Source organism: Sarcophilus harrisii, chromosome 2, assembly GCF_902635505.1.
Source record: "Sarcophilus harrisii chromosome 2, mSarHar1.11, whole genome shotgun sequence".
Classification (NCBI taxonomy): Eukaryota; Metazoa; Chordata; class Mammalia; order Dasyuromorphia; family Dasyuridae; genus Sarcophilus; species Sarcophilus harrisii.
In genome coordinates this window covers 83,078,932-83,096,395 of record NC_045427.1, presented here as the reverse complement: position 1 = coordinate 83,096,395, position 17,464 = coordinate 83,078,932, and the positions used below count along the sequence as shown (strand labels likewise).

The 17,464-nt window shown below is 37.2% G+C and overlaps 1 protein-coding gene across 2 annotated transcripts in view; it reads left to right on the top strand.

Moving 5' to 3' along the window:
* The window catches only part of THADA (THADA armadillo repeat containing), a 419,051-nt gene that overhangs the window by 285,060 nt on the left and 116,527 nt on the right, over window positions 1-17,464 (top strand). Inside the window, exons 30-31 of one of the 2 annotated variants that reach the window (XM_031950413.1) lie at window positions 9,811-9,926; window positions 10,511-11,407. In XM_031950413.1, coding sequence (XP_031806273.1) covers window positions 9,811-9,926; window positions 10,511-10,676 — 282 coding nt within the window. In that variant the 3' untranslated portion in view covers window positions 10,677-11,407. Of the gene's footprint in view, window positions 1-9,810; window positions 9,927-10,510; window positions 11,408-17,464 lie in introns of those variants that run through there. The other variant, XM_031950412.1, reaches the window with a different exon arrangement.

Sequence of the window (17,464 nt, the reverse complement as noted above, 5' to 3'; positions counted from 1 at the left end):
ATAATAGGTGCTTCATAAATGCTTGTTGATTGGCTTATTATGGATATCTTTTCTATCATGGCCACCTAGAAACATTTCCAATAGACAGAATGACACAGAAACTTTTCCCCTTGTCTTTCAGTTGCTGCTGCTTAGAAATGCTCTTTTCTCTCCCCTTCTTTTTCTCTTCCCTTCTGTTTTTACCATTTCTACCAGTAAAAGCTTTCAGAAAACTTGGAAAGAATTGTGCTTATTTGAGGAAGAGGATTAACCAATGAACACTCAAAACAATTAACAAATGAACATGTGGTTCACTCCTCCATCCTTCTCTGGTCTGGGCTTCTGATTCTTCCCTACCTCCTACTCCCCTTTTACATATTGCCTTCTCCCATTTAGAGTATAAATATCTTATGGGCAGGAACTGTCTTTTTTTCTTATATCCAAATTTCAAACAATTAACACAAAGCCTTTCACATAGTAAGTGCTTCTTGACTGGAATATCAATCATGATGCAATTAATTAAGAGCCTGGCACTGTACTGGATGCTAAGGATACCATGATAAACCTCATCCCTGATCTTAGTGAGCTTATATTTTAATGAGCTAGAAGAGAACTTGGTAGACTGACTTATTATCCCCAATAATTGAGCTCAGAGGAAACATTATAGGTGGCAGGTGGCTTTGCACAGGTTGGTGAGCGAGGCAATCCCTGGGACTCTAGGGGAAAAAGGAAAAAATAAATGACAGGGAACCAGCCTTTCCTGAACTGTTGTAGGAATTTATGATGGGATGAGGTTCTGGTTTCCCACATATTTCTCCCATGTCTGTGTGTCTGCCTCTCACCCCTATTCTCTCCTCAGACCACATCAGCTCCATTCTGTAGTTTAAAGCAAAGAGAGTCCCCAGTCCCTCTGGCGGAGCTGTGATAGTATAAGTTGGATCAACTTATAGGTGCTAGCCCAGGGGACAAATGGGTGCTAGAGCTAGAGCCAGGAAGACCTGAATTCAAATCTTGCCTTGAACACGTTACTTACTGTGTGAACCTGAGGAAGTCATTTAACTTCAGTTTGCCTCAGTTTCTTAATCTGTAAAATAGAGATAATAGCATCTACCTGCCAGAATGGTCATGAAGATAAAATGAGATGTTTTTATAGCACTTTATAAACCTTGAAGTTCTACATACTAGCTCTTATTATTTCCCCTATTTCAGTAGGTCAGCAAGCTTATTTTCAACACTTACTAGGTGACAGGTCCTATACTAAGCACTGGAGATACAAAGAATGAAAAGCAGAAACAATCCTTGTCTTAGAGGTGTATACATTCCAACTGGGGGGACAATATAGAAATAATTAAGAATATACAAGAGATAAAGTGCAGAAGCGATGGAAGGAAATCTCAAAGAGGACGAGCATGGCCACTGGAAGGATTAGGAAAGAGCTTTAGAAGGTGAGATTTGAGCTGGCTTGAAGGATGCTAAGAGGCAGATTGTTCCAGACATGGGGGAACTTCCCTTTCTTTGAATGTCTCTAATACTTAATTCTATACCACTCCTTTCGATAGAGTTTGCTCTATCAAAACAGTAGTTTTTCCTCTGTCAATGTGATAGAACAGAAAATGTATTGATTTTGAAGTCAGAGGAGCCAGTGCAGAGACAGAGAGAGAATGACACAGAGGGGAGAGATACTGATCATCATTTAAGGCATTATTGTAATATTTAGACAAGAAAGACTGGCTTGGGGTGGTCGTGGTATAGAAAAGGGGGCAGGGATGTTAAAGAGGTGGAATGAGCTCTGATATAGGGGCATGGGGCAGTGCCAACATCTTGGAGTGAACAAAGAGTTGAGAATAACTCCCAAGTTGTACTCCTGAGGGACGGAAAGAATGGTGGTGACCTCAGTAGAAATGGAAACATTGGCAGGAGCAGGACTTTTAGGGGGAAAGATGATGAGGTCCATGTTAGACATGTTGAGTTTAAGATACCTAGAGGCTATCCAAGTAAAGAGGTGAGCAGACAGGTGGGGAATGTGGAACTGGATAGTTACTGCAGTGATGAGGTCTTGAATGGGAGTGATGGCCCCGTGAGAGGAAGGGAGATGGTGACAAATGTTGGAGATGTGGTGGAAGGAAATCACAGTTTTGGTATTCTGAGGTTTAAAAAGATCATTCTCAGAAGGGTCCATTGGCTTCATCAAACTGTCCTCTAAGGGGCCCATGACACCAAAAAAGTAGAAGAGCACCCAGACTATCAGATGATCAATGAATTCCCTTTAGTTCCCTCCCCTTGAACATTCCCCTGCCCATCTTTCCCCCTCCTCAGAATCTCTACCCTAAAGTTCCCTTCTTCTATGAAACCTTCTGACAACTCAAGCCAGTTCCAATGATCTTGTGATGAAGAGAACCATCTACACCCAGAGAGAGGACTGTGGGAACTGAGGGTAGATTACAACATAGCATTTTTACTCTTTTTGTTGTTTTCTTGCTTTTTTTTTTCTTCTCATTTTTCCCCCTTTTTGATCTGATTGTTCTTGTGCAAATAATTGTATGAATACATATGCCTATATTGGATTTACATATATATTTTACCATGTTTAACATATATTGAATTATTTGCCATCTAGGAGAGGGGATAGGGGGAAGAGAGGGAAATTGGAACACAAGGTTTTGCAAGGATCAGTGGTTTACAAAAAAAAAACAAAAAAAAAAAAACTATCCTTGCATATGTTTTGAAAATAGAAAGCTTCAATGAAAAAAAAGAAACCTGTCCTGACTACTATGAACTTTCCTTTCTTTGAATGTCTTTAATACTTAATTCTATATCACTCCTTTGATAGTTTGCTCTACCATAACAGTTACTTTCATACTGTTAACTGCTGTTCATGGGTAGTTTTTCTTCTGTCAATGCGTTAGAACAGAAATGTATTGATTTTAAAGTCGGGGGATCTAGGACAGTCTTCCAGCTTTTAACTTGAGTTAAACACTTCACCAGGCTGAACTCTGTTTCTTTTTCTGTAAAATAAGGTAGCTGAATTGGATCCCTTCCATATACGCTCCTTGAGGGGAGATCATAGTTTGTTGTGGATTCCTTGAAGTTGTGTTCAACTCATTGTGATCCTACTTGAGGTTTTCTTGACAAAGATTCGCAGTGGTTTGCCATTTTCTTCTCTAGCTCATTTTACAGATGAGAAAACTGAGGAAAATAGGGTTAAATGACTTGCCCACCATCACATAGCCAGTAAGTGTCAGAGGCTAGATTTGAAGTCATGAAGATGAATCTTCCTGATCACAAGCCCAGTGTTCTTTCCATTGTGCCACCTAACTGCTTCACCTAATACAGTACCTTACACTTATTAGGTGCCTCCTAGTAGATGTTTATTGGTTGATGGATTGATAACTGCTTTAGTAAGCACATGTTTCTATGTCACACACTGCATGGAGAGAGTTACATAAACATGGACCTTGAGTCCATTTATGAAATATAAACAATCATTAAAAAAATTACTATCTCACAAACAAGTATTAAAGCCAATAAACAACCTCAGTGATAGTTTCCTCACACTCCATAAACAGTGAGCTGATTTTTCTTAAAACTTACATCACAAATAGTTTTGGGGAATGTTCTTATATGTTATTGTTTTCAGTTTGAATCCAGAAGTACTCACAAACCATTTACAAGTCATTAGTTATGCTTTTTAAAGTGTTACACTTTAACATCAGAGTTTGCCCACTTTTCTCTCCTTTCTTCACTTCTCTCCCTCTATTCTTCTACCTCCCCTCCTTCTTCTTCCTTCTTTTTTTTACCTTTTTCATCACTTACAATTTGACTTTTGTGCTTACATCCCCAAATTTAGTAAACACTTAAATGCTAACTGTTGATTACTTGATCATTTTTTTCCTTTACCTCCCTGCCTCTCTCTTTCCACCTCCTGATTTTTCAGTTTCCCTGAGTTTCTTCTAAATGTGCTCATGTTTTCCTTTGGTCAAATGCAAATGGATCATTCCACTAACCTAACAAGTGACCCAGGATTACAATTACTGTAGGAGTTTGTGTCCAAGGTGACAGAATTGATGGACTGGTAGAATGATTTTCATAAGCCACTAGAGCTCAACCAAGCATTACAAAAACAAGTTTGTTTTTGCCAGCCTAGGTGAGCAAATATAAGACTAAGTTTAAACATCCATCAGTTTGGTGATGTTTCTTCTAAACATGTAGTATTTGGAGATTTTATAGCTTTCTTCAGTAGGAGATTTCAAAGTCGTGTAACTTGCTGGTGTCTGCTGATTAATAACTGTTTCGTAACACCATGAAGAGCTCTTGATGGTTGGTTTTCTGCAGCTTCTTCGAGGTCCACTGAAGCCTGATTATTTTGCCAGGTCTCTTAGAATAGTGAGAATTTGGGCAGAGAAAGGCTTCTCGCTCTAGCAACCACCAAACATAGTAACAGACATCTCAGCCATTTCTCCAGACTGGAGGATGAGTGCTTTGTGGGGACTTTGATGAAGTGATGACATTTGATGTTGTCTCTGAAATAACAGGTCCATCATTAGAGAAATCATGTTCAATCTCCATTCTGGAGCCTGGGGTTAATTCTCCCAAACAATTACTTCTGTTTGGGAAACAAAAATTAGCTGTAACACATAAATGAATCATGGTTTATCTTACTTTTGTAAACAATAAGCCAACTACTCAAATATTTATCAGTGATCCCAAATAGACTCTACCCCCTAGAAAGTTACCTCCATTGTAACCAACTCCCCATTCCTTCAGGGCTTATGGCTACCAATGGCACAATTCATGAAGACTCCTAGCTTCTTGTCTTTCCCCTTCCTGCTCTCATTTTTTGGTCATTACTATTTTATTATGGTTGTTGTAAATTTTCATCTTAGTGACTCTTTTTTATTAGTACAATTCCCTTTCTGTTTTTAAAACAAGTTTTCCTGATGCTTTTCTTCATGCTGCGTTCATTTATGGATACAACTCCATACCCTCCACTGCTATGTTCATAAACATGTTCCTTTCTCTGGAGAAGGGAAGCTAAAGTAGTATTTAGCAAATAGTATAGTCAGCCATCCTAGTTATTTGGGACAATGAGGCTTGAGATAATGAATTTCCCCTCTGGGAGATGTGTTGCTTTTCTGTGATCTCCACACATTTCCTGGTCCAGCCCCACACATTTAACATTTTCATAAATAAAGGAATGATATAGAGGATTCTAAAACATTACAACTGCAAGGTCTCTGAGGTATATCAGGAACTGATATGCATGGTAAGACTAAGAACTCCCTGACAGATAATTGATGAATTCAGTTCAATTCAATTCTATAAATATTTATTGAATAAATTATGTGCCAGGTACTTTGCTAAGCTTTAGAAAAGACATCTTAGAATTCTACTTCATACCCTGCAAATTTGGGAGTGACAAAATCCTTGAGCAATCAATGTTTGAGGGAATATGGGTATATAAGTGTACTGATGATTGACAGTCAATGGTTGAGAGAAGATGGGAATATAAGTATACTGATGATTGACCTGTTCTAGATTTTTGTTTGGAATCCTGGGGGGAAAACTTGACTATACTCACTATAATGATTGACTCAGCAGCCCATTTCTGTGCACACGCCTTAAAAAAAAAGCCCAAAACAAAAACAAAGGCTCAATATATATACCAGAATTCCATGGCAGCACTTTTGGAGGTCAAAAAAGAAAAGAAAAAGAACAGGAGGGTACCTATCAATTGAGGAATAGCTAAATAAATGGTTCTTCTCTACAAATACATGCTCACATAGCAAAAAATTATGACTGAGACATTCTATGGAATATATAGAGATGTGTGTAAATGAATACAGGTAAACTAAAAAGTTAGGTCACTAAAATAAAGCCAAATTGTGAGCAAATGAAAAGCCAGTGAGGGTCCTGGAGAATAGGTCTTGGAGACTCCTTCCTCCTCTTAGGAGAAAAGTGGGATCTCCTGGGCTAGAGTGTACATTGTCAGATTCAGTCACTGTATAGGGCATTTTTTGTTTAGTTCTTTTTCTATTTAAAAGGAGGGTGCAATTTTGTGGGAAAGGCAAGAGATGGTATTTCCAGAAGTGATTAAAGGCATGAATAAAACTTTAAGAAAAATGTTAAGGGACTTTTAAAATCACCTTGTCCGACCCTCTCACAATACAGATAAAGAAACTGAGACCTAGAGTGGTTAAGGAACTTAACCCGCCCCACCCCCCAAATATTATTGCCACAGCTAAAACTACCATTCAGGTTTCCCCAATTCCCACCCATTGTTCTTTCTACTATTAATTGGCGTAATATGTATTATTTTCTATGTGCTAGTTAATATGCTCAGTGCTAGGGGTAGAGGAAAAAATGCATTGGTCCCATTCAGTCAGTCAATAAACATTTATTAAGAGCCTGCTCTGTGCAAGGCCCTTTGATAGTCCCTCTCTCAGAAAGTTTACATCATGAGGTAAGTAGGTCCCTACCAAGAAAGGGTCAGCATACATACCAGATAGAATATGTGCACAAGTAAGTAAATAAAGAAATATTGGCAACAGGAGAAAGTACTAATAACTGTGTAGCTCAGGAAAGCATCTGAACTGAGCCTCAGAGGAAGATAAAGAATCTTAAATGCTTTTTGAATGACTGACTGCTGTGCAGAGGGGATAAATTCCTTTTCTGGTGGATGGATAGGGGAACCTGTGATTTCTTTAGTATGGGGAACTCCCAGGTGAGGAAATGTCCTCCACCAATTCAGGTCAGCACTTTCTCTATAACTTAACAGTCTTAGAGAGATACCCACAAAATTTAAAGTGTAAATGACTTGCCCAGGATTCCACAGCCCAGAGGTATCCAAGGTGAGATTTGGACCAGGTTCTTTCTGACTGGTTCTCTGTCTACCATGTGATGCTGGCCCACGTGCTTAGGATGTGACTGATTGGAAGTCATGGAGATTGAGAGGTATAATACTGAGTTTGGAGAATCACTTTGGTGCCAGGTTTGTTGGAACATGGAAGATTAGAATCAAATTGCAAAACATCTTGAGCACCAGATTGAAAAATTTGTTTTTATCATTAAAAGTCAGTAAAGGGGATGCAGGAAAACTGGGACACTGATACATTATTGGTGGAACTGTGAATGGATACAGCCATTCTGGAGAGCAATTTGGAACTATGCTCAAATATCATACTGTGCACACTCTTTGATTCAGCAGTGTTACTACTGGGCTTATAACCCAAAGAGATACTAAAGAAGGGAAAGGGACCCACATGTGCAAAAATGTTTGTGGCAGCCCTATTTGTAATGGCAAGAAACTGGAAATTGAGTGGATGCCCATCAGTTGGAGAATGGATGGATAAATTATGGTATATGAATGTTATGGAATATTATTGTTCTGTAAGAAATGACCAGCAAGATGATTTCAGAAAGGCCTGGAGAGACTGACATGAACTGATGCTGAGTGAAGTGAGCAGAACCAGGAGATCATTACACATGGCAACAAGATTATCCAATCATCAATTCTGATGGACGTGGCTCTCTTCAACATTGAGATGATTCAGACCAGTTCCACTTGTGCAGTGATGAAGAGAGCCATCTACATCCAGAGAGAGAACCATGGGAACAGAGGGTGGAACACAACATAGCATTTCTACTCTCTCTGTTATTTGCTTGCATTTTTTTTCTATTTTTCTTTTTCTTCCTTCTTGATCTGATTTTTCTTGTACAACAAGATAATTCTATAAATATGTATACACATATTGGCTCTAACATGTATTTCAATATATTTAACATGGATTGGACTACCTGCCAGATAGGGAAGGGGGTGTGGGGAAGAAAAGGAAAATTTGCAACAAAAGGCTATTCAGGGGTCAATGTTGGAAAAATTACCCATGCATATGCTTTGTAAATAAAAAGCTTTAATTAAAAAAACAAAAGCCAGTAAAGGAAGCCACTAAAATTTTTTGAACAAGGAAGTGATATGACTATACTTATACTTTAGAAGAATTATTGTGGCCTCTGTTTGAAAGATGATTTGTAGAAAAGCGAAACTAGAATTAGGAGACTATTAGATGAAAAGAGATAAAAGCTTGAATCAGGTTTCTAGTCATATGAATGAAAGAGAATAGGGAACAAATGCAAGTGATGTTCTATATTATTGAAAAAGAATTAGCAAAACTTAGCTACTGATGAAAGTTGGAGAATGAAAGAGAAGAGAGGGTCAATACTGACTACAAGTTTTTAAACCTAGGTAATTAGGAGAATGTTTTCCCCAAAAGAAGTAGGGAAATTTGGGACATCTTCACTTTGTTTCCTACGAGAAATTTAGATGAAAATCTCTAGCAGACACATAGCCGAATAAGTTAAGGAGAGAAATTAGAACTGGGGAAAAAAGTAGAAAGTGAGCAGAACCAAGAAAATATTTCAAAACACCAAGAAGATTATGTGGTGATTAACTATGGGGGACTTGGCTCTTTTCAACAATGAGGTGACTCAAGGCAATTCCAATAGATTTATGAGAGAGTCATCCACATCCAGAGAGAGAACTATGGGGATTGAATGTGGATCACAGCATGTATTTTCATCTTTGTTGTTGTTGTTGTTTGTTTGTTTGCTTAGTTTTTTCTTCCTAATTTTTTCCCTGTTTGATCCGATTTTTCTTGTACAACATAATAAATATGAAAATATGTTTAGAAGAATTGCACGTTTAATCTGTATTGGATTGCTTGCTGTTTAGGCAAGGGAGGAAGTAATGGAGAAAGGAAGAAAAATTTGGAACATAAGGTTTTGCAAGGTTAAATATTGAAAACCCTCTTTGCATGTGTTTTGAAAAATAAAAAGCTGTTATTTTAAAAAGAGAAAGAAGGGAGGAAGGGGAAAGAGAGAAAGAGAAGAAAGGAATGAAGAAAAAAGAAATAAAAAAGAAGGAAAAGAAAAGGAAGAAGGAAGGAAGGAAGAAAGGAAGAGAGAAAGAAGGAAAAGAGGAAGAAAGGAAGGAAAAAGAGAGGAAGGAAAGAAGGAAGGAAAAACAAAGAGAGAAAGGAAAGAAGGAAGGAAAAAGTAAGAGAGGAAAGAAGGAAAGAAGGAAAAACAAAGAGAGGGAAGAAGGAAGGAAGGAAGGGAAGGAGAAAGGAAGGAAGAACAGATTATCTACTTCTAATTTCTCCAAGATGGCCTGCCCCCATGTCTTTCCCTACAGTTCTGTAGCAAATGTGGCCTCTGGTTCATTGTCCTTATTTCTGTCTTGTGGATGAAAGTTAGGGAGAGAAAAGTTGGATTATTTGTGAAGGTCATGGCCTAAGATTGGAAAAATAGGGTTTTTTACTCATTGGCTCGAAGCTGAGCAAAGTTGTTCCTCTAACCAAGTCTGGTCTGACAAACCTAGACCCGCCAGCCTGTTTAGACTAACAGAATGATTTATTTTCCTAAAGTATTGAGACTTTGGCTTTTAAAAGGCACGTTTTTCTTTCATAAGAGACTGTTGAGACATCAAGAAAGATGTTTTAAGTTTTTTATGGAAATCAATTTATAGGTTGCTTCCATTTAATAGAATGTGATATCAAATGATCATCATAGTGATGAAGTAATTGCCTTTTTTGGAATCAGGAAAGGCACCCAGGGGACAGAAACCAATTAAGGATGAAAGTTTCTTATGGCTACTGCATTTTCCAAAACCAACAAGCTGCTTCTCTGTGAGGAGACTAAAGGAGCATTCTGCAGGTGGCTGTTTTCTTTGAGAGGAGTTATTTTGAGGAAAGGTGAAAGTGAGGAACTGAGCATTTAGAAAAACATATTTTCACAGTAGGCTATCATGTTTTTTCTCTCTCTCTTTCTTTGGTTTAGGTTTTTCATTTGTTACAGTCCTACTCAGACTCCAAACACAGAGCGAATTCAGACTTTCAGCAGGAGCTGACTGACATCACTGCTTGTATCAGGGCCAAACTCTGGCTGGCCAAAAGGTACGTGAAAAGCTCAGCCTGCCCCAGGAGTTATCAGAATTAGATATACATTGGAGGAGTCCTGTGTTAAAGTCGGGAGGAATTTTAAAACCCCTGAAAAGCTCAGCCTGCCCCAGGAGTTATCAGAATTAGATATACATTGGAGGAGTCCTGTGTTAAAGTCGGGAGGAAGTTTGGCAAATACAAGATGAGTGTTAAATGAGATAATCTTTCTAAAGCACTTAGCGTGGTGTCTGACACATAGTAGGTGCTTAGTAAATGCTTGTTTCTTTACCACTTCTCTTTTTAAAATTTGAGGTCAAGATAATAAAAACCATTCCCTTGATCTGTTGGGTAGTGAGATAGGAGGGTAATACATATTTCTATCTATCATTGGTCAGCAAACATCTATTACAGTGGCCCCTGTGTGCCCAATACTGAGTCAGGTAATATCTGTCAATCAATCGCCAAAGATTTATTAAGTCCTTCCCAGCACTGCCCTAGGAAAGGTGTATACAGAGGCAGAAGTGAAACCTAGAACATTTTCCATGTGAAAAGAAAAGCAAAAATAAATAAAAACAAAAAATAAAATTATTTTGATGCAGTGGGATCTCACTCCAAGGATCATGTTGCAGCCCTCAAGGAGTTATACTTCATAAGATAGGAGAGTGGGAAGCAGCCTATGTGTGTATGGGCATATGCAAGATAAATATGAAGTATTTGGAGGAAGAAGGAAATGTACTGACAACCAAGAGAATCAGGAAAGGATAAGAAGAGGAGAAAACTTTCCCTGTGTGTAAAATGAGGGGAATCAGAATATCTCATATGCTCAAAGATGTTCTGATCCTGTATGTCCTTATCTTAGGGACTTAGAGTCTAAATAAAGAGTTGAGTAAGATGTGTGTGTGTTTGTGTGTGCGTGTATGTGTGTGTGTGTATACATACCCCACTCAGAACAACCACAGAACGATGCAGATCTATAAATGCTAATCTTTATGAAAGGTAAGACTGGAAAAGGAAAAGGGAGAAGTCACCAAAGGCCAAAACTGTCTGGGGAGTCTTGGAGAAGAAAATGTTATCTTGGGATGATTTTGAAATCCTGTATAGTTTTGGCTAGGTGGAGAAAAAGGTGTGCATCTCATAGAAGGAGGAATAAATCAGTCCTGCACTGACCCTCTCCTTACCTCAGCTCTTCTTTCTATTCTTCTCCTCTCCCTTTTTTTGTTTTCTTTCTTCTCCTTTCCTCTCCTTGCTTTGTTGATTGACTTTAGAACCCAGAACATTTTCCATGTGAAAAAGAGAAGCAAAAATAAACAAAAGCAAAATAATAAGCAAAAATAAAATTATTTTGATGCAGTGGGATCTCACTACAAGGATCATGTTGCAAAACATAGATTCCAAATATCAGCTTTGGAAGATAATCTAGTTCTTACTTTTGTTTTATGACATGGAGAAACCAAGGAACAGAGAGAGGAAATGGCTTGTCCCAGATTGCAACCAGGATCTACATACATAATATATATATATATATATATATATATATATATATATATATATATATATATATATATTGCCTCCTGATCATGGCACCGCCATTTGGAGAATGGCCAAAGAATTTTATGATGCAAATTATGCAATTGAATTGAACTGAGAGATGGATCCTGAAAAAGGAAGAGAGGGTCATGAAGAGTTCAGAGCAAAACACTGTTAGAAAGTTTGTGGAGGGAAAAATGTCCCCAGGGCATCAGGCTTTCTCTTGAGGAGTTTCTAGATCCTTTCTCCTGATTCTCTTAACCTTTCCTGAATCCCACTGCTTCTCCAACAAAGCCTAAGTTTGAATTACTGGATGTTATCACAGAAACAAGAAGTCTTATGGGCAAGCTCACTAGCACAATTTAGTAAAATTCCATGTGCTGGACTGCTGTTAAATTATCTCACCCCACCCCTATCCCATCCCCATGTGATTGTTTGACACACTTGCTGGATCACCTAAATCTGATTAAGTGAAGTCAAGCTGTTTGCCCAAGGTCACACAGCAAGGCTTCATTAAATTCAGATTTCAAGAAAACAAATAGGAATTTCTTATTTCAGAAACCCAAATGCCCATACTTTTATTCTTCAGATATCCATGTATCTATTCATGAGTTATTAAACAGCAAGTAGAACATGATTGTATATTGGACCTTAGCATCTCACCAGGGGAGATCCCCATCCGACTATTGTCACATACAGTTTTTGAAATCTCCCTTTCTCCTTCTTTAAAGTGACATCTCACACCAGAATTTCCAGGGAAGGTGTTGGTGGCACTCTTGTGTAGACCCAAATGCCAGTTTTGTTCCTGGTAAAACAGCATTATGGCAAAGACCTTATGCAGGTCCTCACCTGGGCTCACCTGGGTATAATTCATATAGATTCTAAGCTGGAACTGACCACAGATTCTTCATCACTCATTCCTCTGATTCTGAGCTACATTCTGGGGGAGCCTCAGAACAACTTGGTCCTCAGCTTCCAACCCGTGAAGATGCTTGAGAATGACATCAAATACCCTTGCCCTGAATCTGTTATCTCTCTCTGGCTAGGGAATTAATTCCAGTTTCTTTTATGTTTTTTATACCCCTCATTCGGATTTGAGATCTTTTTCTCTTTCTCTCTCTGTTTCTCTCTTTCTTTATGTGTGTGTGTGTGTGTGTGTGTGTGTGTATTATATATGTCCCTACCTCTCTCTCTCTCCCCTCCCGCTTCTCTCCCTTCCTCTCTGTCTGTCTCTATATTTATATAATTTATACATATATATGTATAAATAAAATAATATATATAACACACATATGTATATTCCTCCCTCTCTTCTTCTTCTTCTTCTTCCTTCTTCTCACCCTCTCCCTCTCTTTTTCTCTCCCTCTTTCAAATTCAGCAAATATTCATAGTTTCCTCACGATACCTGCCACACAGTAGGTATTTAATATGTGTTTTTTGAATTAAAGAAAGGAGGCAATCTAGATTCATTTGGTCTCCATCTCCCATTTCACAAGAAACAAAAATTGACTACAGATTCCTAATGCCACTGATATCCCAAAACATATTTCTCAGTTTATAAGTTGTCTTCAGATTTCTTAAGATCAGGTTTTTCCTATTCCTAATGCCATTAATTAGGTGTGTTCATGGAATGTAAATTCCATTTTAATATCAACCTAGGTAAGATATAATTAGCTTCACATACTTCAGTATATTCCAGAGCCAATTACCTGCTTTTCTGTACTCATAATCTCTTCCATTAACATAAATAACCTTATAGTGTCTATATAAGAAATTCCAGGTTTGGGTTTAAGTGATAAAACCAAAGCCTGCTGACTGCTCCTCCTCATAATCAAAGATGAGGTTGCTAATGGTATGACTCCCTTATCCACCATCCCCCTCCCCAAAGTGATGCTGGAAAGCCTGCTTTGTGGTCTACTTTTCCACATGAAAATCTTTTCCCTCACCAAAGCCACAATCTGTGCTGACGGTCCCTCACCAGTATGCATTTCCTGTCACAGACTCTAAAGTTTGATATAAATGAAATTCAACTGCAGAAGAGTTTTTTTTTAATGAATAGGGGCCTTATAATTTATACTTGAAAGAAAATGTGAGTGGGATAAATATGCTCATTTTGAACTGCTCAAGGTTTTTCTGTATATTTTGAATATAGGTTTTGGAACATCATTAATGCAAAAATGTTAGTTTAAATTTTAACATAGCACGTTTTTCTTCCATAATTTATTTGATCATTAGCACCTAGTCTGAGTTAGTTCATTTAGTCCAGTCAGTTTATTTAAAGGAAGACTAAAAGAAAGGGGTGAGGGGAAAGGGAAGGAGAAGTTTCTTTCATTTCTGGTTTAAAAAAAAAAATCCAGAAGTCATTGGCATACAAGTCCATTTCTGAAATGTTGAACCTAAATATAAGGACACGAAAAATTAAGACTTTTGTCTTTTGTTTGTATTTTGACTTTGCAAGATTAATAGGTATTTATACATGGTGATTAAGCAATAGTCATAGAGTTATAGGGGAATTTTTGATGATGAATGACCAGCTGGCAAAATGTACTGAGTAAATGGTTGTGCTGTTGAGCTTCCAGGCTGCTTTCCATTCCAAGATGTCCTAGTGCTTTATGAAAATCAGCTCATTAATCCTTCAGGCCCCTTCTTCCCTCTCTCTCCCCAGTTCACCCTTTCCCCAGTATGTAGAGGAAGAAGTGGTAGACATTTTACTAGTAGGAAATGGGAGAGAAAGGAGCAAAATAAGGTGACCTAACCATCCTGAGCCAAATGAGAATGGGAGTCTGAACTTCAGCCAGCAATAAGGACCCTGCTGTGGGCTCCAGGCCTCAGGTGCACTAGTTGTCCTAGTCTTGGCAGAGTCCCTGACCAGGGGGCAGTATGCTTTTAGAACTGTCAAGCAGGGCCAAAAGGCACCAAGGTCCATTTCTTATGTTTGACTCATGGAATTGCTTTTATAGTGGGCTTTGCTGTTTCAGAAATTATTTTGACTATCCTGCTTCTCCTAAAATTTGTTTGTTGCCTCTTGGGTTCCAATAAAAAAAAAAAAAAAAATCCTCTTCTTTTTCAGTTTCTTAAAAAAATTTTTTTTTTAAAAAACCAACTTAACAAAATAAATGGATTTCTATGTACCTACCTAGACTATATGTTGATAATTTAGTAATTTATGAAAGAAAGAAAAAAATAAAACATACTTAGGAAATATTTAAGCCAACCTTTTGGGAGGGAGTGGGAATTCAGAATAACAGCATCTTAAAGATATCTCTGGACCTGAACAGGAGTCCCCACTGTCCTCAGGGGTTGATCACCTAGCACTTCATGAAGATTTTCAGTGATAGGGCTCTCCCTCCTTCCTGAGACAGTTCATTATGATTTTGAACTTATTGGAAGCATATCAAGCATAAATTTACACCCATTTCCAGTTCCTTCCATTGCTGTAATTGTGTATTTCTATCTTCAGGGACCAAGGAGGACACCTCTTCCACATTAATAATGGTTCAGATATTTGGAAGACAGCTAGCAATCAGACAGTCAACTAGCATTTATTAAGCACTTACTACTTTGTGACAATCCTGGTGAAATAGACAAGCAAAAAACATCCTCAAAGGGTAACATGTAAACAACTGTGTCTATGTAGGATATATACCAGATAATACCAAACATGATATGCAACACCCAACTAATTGGGGAAAATCTCAGAGGGGGGCTCTAGCATTAAGGGCGGGCAGAGAAAGGCTTCCTGCAGAAAGTGGGCTGGTAGCTGAGACAGCAGGATAGGCAGGAGGTGCAAAGAAAGCAGGAGAATATTTCAGACTCGTGGGACAGCCAGGGGTTACACTTGGAGTCAGGCTGTATGGACGGTTGTATAAGAGAACTAGCAAAGGAGGCCAGTGGCTCTGTACATAGGGAGGAGTTGGGGGTGGGGAAGGCAGGGGGAGAAGAAATGAATTATACAAAGAATATGGAATATCACATGTGAGGAGCAATTAGGAGGCCGGTCAGTAGAATGTGGAAAAGAGAATAAAGCGTAAAAAGACTGGAAAGGTAGATTAGGACCAAGTTAAAAATTAAAGAATTTCTTTACGATACTATAGGTTATAGAAAGCTACTGCAGTTTATTTAGGGGGTGTGACTTTTATTCTTTAGGTAAAGTTTATTATGGTACAGGATGTAAGATGCTGGTCTAAATAGATTTTTGTCAAATGACTTTCTGGTTTTCCCAACCTTCTAGATAACCCAGAAGTCCTTGTTCTAGTCATTTGTGACTAGACCATGACTAGACTAGACCAAGACTAGACCATTATATTTATCTACTATGATGCTAGGTTCAGTTATTCCTATATATTATTTATCTAGTCTGTTTCATTGATTAATATTTCTATTTTCTAACAATTATCAATGATTTTTGATGATTACTGATTTATAATATAGTTTGAGGTTTTACCAGTAAATACACTCACTACATTCCGACTTCTTTTTTTAATCATTTCCCAAAAGATCATTGACCTTTTGCTCTTCTAAAATCTAGATAAATTTTGCTTAGTTGTTTTGCTTAGTTCTGTAAATTAACCTTGGGTGATTTGATTGCTTTGGCACTAAATCTGTGTATTAACTTAAGTAGGACTGTCATTTTTTATGTTCTGGCACAGTCCAATCAGGAACAATGACTTTCTCTCCAGTTATGCAATCTTCTTTTATTTCTAAATGTTTTAAACTTATAGTCAATTAAGCTTTGAGTATATTTTGGGAAAATTAGTTCTTTACACAAGTATTTTATGCATTTTGCAGTTAATATGAATAAATTTCTTTTTCCATCTCTTCCTACTTGTTTTTGTAAATAACATAAAATCTAATGCTTTTTAAGGGTTAATTTTATAACTTTCTATGATAGTGAAGTTACTATTTTAATAGATTTTTTTTGTTGACTCTTCAGGCTTTTCTAAGTCAACTGCTGTATCATTTATAAATAGTTATGTTTATTTTCTCTATTTTTTATTGATCTTAGTGCGATCACTAGCATGTTTAGAAGTCTTTTAAATAATGGTAGTAAAAGGGAACATCTTTGTTTACTTATTGGAAAGAATTTTAGTCTTTCTCCATTATAAATAAAGCTGGCTCTTGATTTTCAATACTATTTATTATAAATCAAGATATCTTTATTATTGTGCTTTCTTATGTTTCTAACATAAATGAGTGCTATATTTTGATGGACCTTTTTCCTGACCTACCCCAATTTTATGTAAATTTTATATAATTTGAAGACATCCCAAAATTTAGGTATTATTAGGGAGTATGTAGTATGTTATAAATGACATGTAGCAATGAAGCTTTTCACCATTTCACACTTTGCTGAAAGATTTAGAGAATATAAGATTCTACCCTATATATTGTTTATTAGTTATGAAAAAATGATTTAGTAAAACAAAATACCACACTATTCAGTCTTTCCAATTTATCTCCCATTTATACAATAAAAATTCAGGATTCTTTGAAAGATAAGACAAAAATAGCTGTCTTCTTAGCCTAAATATCAGTAAAACAGTAAGATGTGTTACTAAATGTATTCATCACTGAAATGAAGGAGATTCAGCAAAGAGTCAAAGCTGAAGAAGAATTTTTTACATATGATGAGGTCTTCTAGATGCTCCTGATTGTGGATAATATTGTGCTAGTTCTATCAAATCCCAGAAGATGGCTGTGATCACTAAACTACCTGTGCATATAGTAAAAAACCAAGTGGATAAAGAATGTTTATTGCTTAATTTATAACATGAATTTGAATTGACAATTTCTATGTCTTATCCTGATATATGAATATGTAGCTAGGACTTATGGTACATATAGATAATGAGTGGAACCCAGAGTTAAACAAGATTCAAGCAGGCTGGTTTGCCTTCAGGAAATTGCAAAGACTTTTAATGACCTTAAGGTTCCTATGAAAACAAAATATCATGTTTTTAATATTAGCATTATACCAGTGTATATATATATGCATATATATATATTGTTTAAAACTTGTAGATGTG